At 34.5% G+C, this 3,636-nt stretch overlaps 1 protein-coding gene across 4 annotated transcripts in view; it reads left to right on the top strand.

Annotated features, from left to right (window-relative positions):
* Positions 1–3,636, top strand: part of LOC126402556 (protein-serine O-palmitoleoyltransferase porcupine-like) — an 80,297-nt gene that overhangs the window by 19,982 nt on the left and 56,679 nt on the right. For all 4 annotated transcript variants that reach the window (XM_050064673.1, XM_050064672.1, XM_050064675.1 and 1 more), the window contains exon 4: positions 799–842. In XM_050064673.1, coding sequence (XP_049920630.1) covers positions 799–842 — 44 coding nt within the window. The remainder of the gene's footprint in view (positions 1–798; positions 843–3,636) is intronic.

The following is a 3,636-nucleotide window of genomic DNA, read 5'->3' as shown; positions in this document are numbered from 1 at the left end:
AATAAACAAATAAATACTTGAAATCGTTTAAATTGTGGGCCCTGAATCTATAATCTATGAAAGTTTAACTTTTTGAATGGAATTATGGAAATGAAACAACTTTTCCATGATATTCTAATTTTTTGGAAAGGGTCTGTATGTATATATATACATATGTGTATGTATATATATGTGTTTATGTATGTATGTATGTATGTATATATATATATATATATATATATATATATATATATATATGTATGTATATATATATATATGTATATGTATATGTATGTATATATATATATGTATATATAATATACACACACACACCAGGAAACAGCGGTGCACAGAGCTTCAGAGAGGCAGGGATGAGAGCAGGTGGCTGGGCAGACAGGTGTCAGATCTGTGAAGAGCAGCAAGAAAAACACATCACAGACAATATGATAAAATCAACCAAAACATACTCTAAGTGCTTTCTGTGACTTTGTGAGAAATACTTTCAAAACTATTAAAGTCACCCGACGCCACTGTTTGAACACAACATGCGATGTGTGAACGCATGGCTCATGTAAATATACTATTAATTGCAGTTCAAGCTGTCTTTTGCGATACCTATATTGCGCATGTTGCCATGAAGTGGCATTGTTGAATGATTGCACAGTCACATCAACACATTCTTTTGTAGTTTAAGAAGTTCCTCAGTAATTTTGTGCAAATTCCCCATTGATTATAGTTTCATCAGTAGTTCTGAAACCTTCTCATTTCTGGTGTAGAATCCAAGTCTTGTAATGTCAGTTTTCTTTCTCTCAATTTCAGAGAGTTGCATTTAATTGACATGGTGACCTGGCATAAGATAAGAGGTAAATATTCCATTATTTGGTCTAAGAATACCGTCATTTAAGTTTTGTTCAGGTGTGTTATTTGTGCTTCTTGATTTGAATGTTTTTACAATACTGAAGTGTTTTCAAGAGTATATCAAACATTTTTCACAACTATGCATTTAAGAAAGGTTCCCTTTTCGTTTTGTGGGAGTGGTCTTAGACTTATATCAAAGATCATTTTCTTTATGTTGCTCAGTTGTTTTTATTTAGGCAATATCACACGAGAGGGAGTGATGTTGTACTGTATATCGTCACGGCTGTGATTCGGTCATAGGCACGAGGCCGCAGGAGGTCTGCACAGAATAGTTCTGGCTTTCCTTTTCCTCGTCCTCTCCTGACGACCACTCATAATTTAATTCAAATGTAATTTTGGGGAAAATATCCATCTTCTTGGTGTAACGCTATAGTGTCAGTTTGCGTCAATGTAGCGAATATGACAGTTGGTTAATTAACTGTTGTATTTATATTCATAACACCTGTGAGCGGAGTGATTTTACTGTTACATATCCCATTGATGTTACACATATACATAATGTGTGTGTGTGTGTGTATGTATATATATATATATATATATGTATATATATACACACACAAACATATGTATAATGTGTGTATATCATGGCATGCCGTTCAGGAAATTATTATTATATAATATGAAGTTTGAATATATGGAATGAAAGAAAGTCTAAATATATTGAATGAAACTTTGATATATGGAATGAAAGTCCGAATATATTGAATGAAAGTCGGAATATATGGAATGAACCTTGAATATATTGAATGGAAGTCAGAATATATGGAATGAAATCTAACATCATCAAGGCACTAGTGCCAACTTGTGTTTCCTCTGTATGCTTGTATTTGTATTTAAACTTTTTCCCCATCCAAAACAATAGAGAAATTCTTCAAATCCTCTTAAACCCACTCCACTTTGAACTTCTACTGCTTCTGCATACTTTCAGGTAGAGACTTCACAAAACTTTGAACTATTAAACTTGTGTTCAGCTTTTTGTGATATCTTTTACTATTTTTGAATTATCGTAATCAACTGTTTTAACTGTTTTCAGACATTTTTCTGAGTTTATTATGGGTACCTATGGGCGGAATGTTTCAGAGCTAGAGTGGAGGACTCAGCTGGCAGAGTGCAGAGAGTTTCTGAAACATTTCTCTTAAACTCGCTGTCAAATCCACAATTTTCACTCTACATACATCATTCTTGGTAGAAATTGAGTAAAATTTGTCCTGTTTCCAGCAGTGTCACTTTGGAAGCAATCAGACCTACACATTTGGCACAATGAGCCTGAGAGCCAGAGAAACCGCATCAACTGACGCATTGAACTCCATGTTAAGAGAGAGCAGAAATCTCTGGAGGACAGCAGATCATACCAGTTATCTTACCTGCGACAATTATCACATTTTTGACTCCACAAACACAATATTATATCTATGCCTTCGGGACAAGTGTATCTCTCTCACCATCACGTTATTTTGATGATTGGACCAACGGTTTGGGAATAGGAAGAACTAGTTCGAGGAGTTAGATCTCCACTAATTCAGCTCTCTTCTCTGTGTTCTGTGTGTTTCTCTCTGCTCCTCTCCCAGGTGCGCCTAGTTAATCACCATAGCAACTGCTGTGACACACAAACTCACAGAAACATGATGGTGTGTGCACGTCTAAATCTTAAATGCAGACATGACAGGGGCAGAATCTCCATTTTAAACAGCATGTAAACATTATTTATATCAGTGTTAGCTGTCTGTCATGTGCTATTACAGCCTTTACTACTGATACTACTGTTGATACTTTTAGGATTATGAATGTTAAATACATATTGTAACATATTCTAAATACATACAATATTATACACACATAATGCTCAGTAACTGTAGTACATGTAGTATGCAGCACTTGTACATCTTTTGATTGATCACTACTTCTACATACCTATAGCTACAGAAACCATTCAAACATCAAAATGTTCAGCTCTGTAAGGATTTTCCGATGTTTGTGGCAATATGTTTGATATTTCTGCACTTTCAGCATTTTCTTTCATTTCAGCTTTCTACTATTACTAAGTATTACTGCTTCTACTATTTTTTCTGTACATTTTCTGATTATTTACTACCTTTGCATACCTTCAGCTACAGAAACCATTCAAATGTCAAAACGTTCAGTTCTTTAAGGACATTCATACTTTATTTTTTTTCTACTTTTTATGCTATTTAAAGTCTGAATTACTGCTACTACTGCTAACTCTACATCTACTTGTAGTAGTACTGCTTCTCCTACTTCTCCTGTCCATGTTTTAATTAATCACTACTTCTACATACTTTCAGCTACAGAAACCATTCAAATGTCAAAACGTTAAGCTCTGTGACGATTTTCAGATGTTTGTGGCAATTTGTTTGATATTTCTGCACTTTCAGCATATTCTTTTATGCATTTTCAGCCATGGTGTTGAATTCATTTCAGCATTCAGCATCCACATGCATGTTCCACAGGAAATGCATTTTCTAGTGAGCAATGAAGACATAGTAATTTCCACATTGGCTAATGCATGTGGTAATATTAACCATACCCAATGCCACAGTAGAGTATGAGGTGCCATTTGTGAAGTGGCTCGCACTGAAATTAACAGCAACATTTTGCCACATTTAGCTTCAAACTACTTATCTATCTATCTATCTATCTATCTATCTATCTATCTATTCTATCTATCTATCTATCTATCTATCTATCTATCTATCTATCTGTCTATCTGTCTGTCTGTCT

The sequence above is a fragment of the Epinephelus moara genome, chromosome 16, assembly GCF_006386435.1.
Source record: "Epinephelus moara isolate mb chromosome 16, YSFRI_EMoa_1.0, whole genome shotgun sequence".
NCBI lineage: Eukaryota > Metazoa > Chordata > Actinopteri > Perciformes > Serranidae > Epinephelus > Epinephelus moara.
Note: the sequence above shows the minus strand (reverse complement) of the source record. Positions and strands in the feature narration are given on the sequence as shown.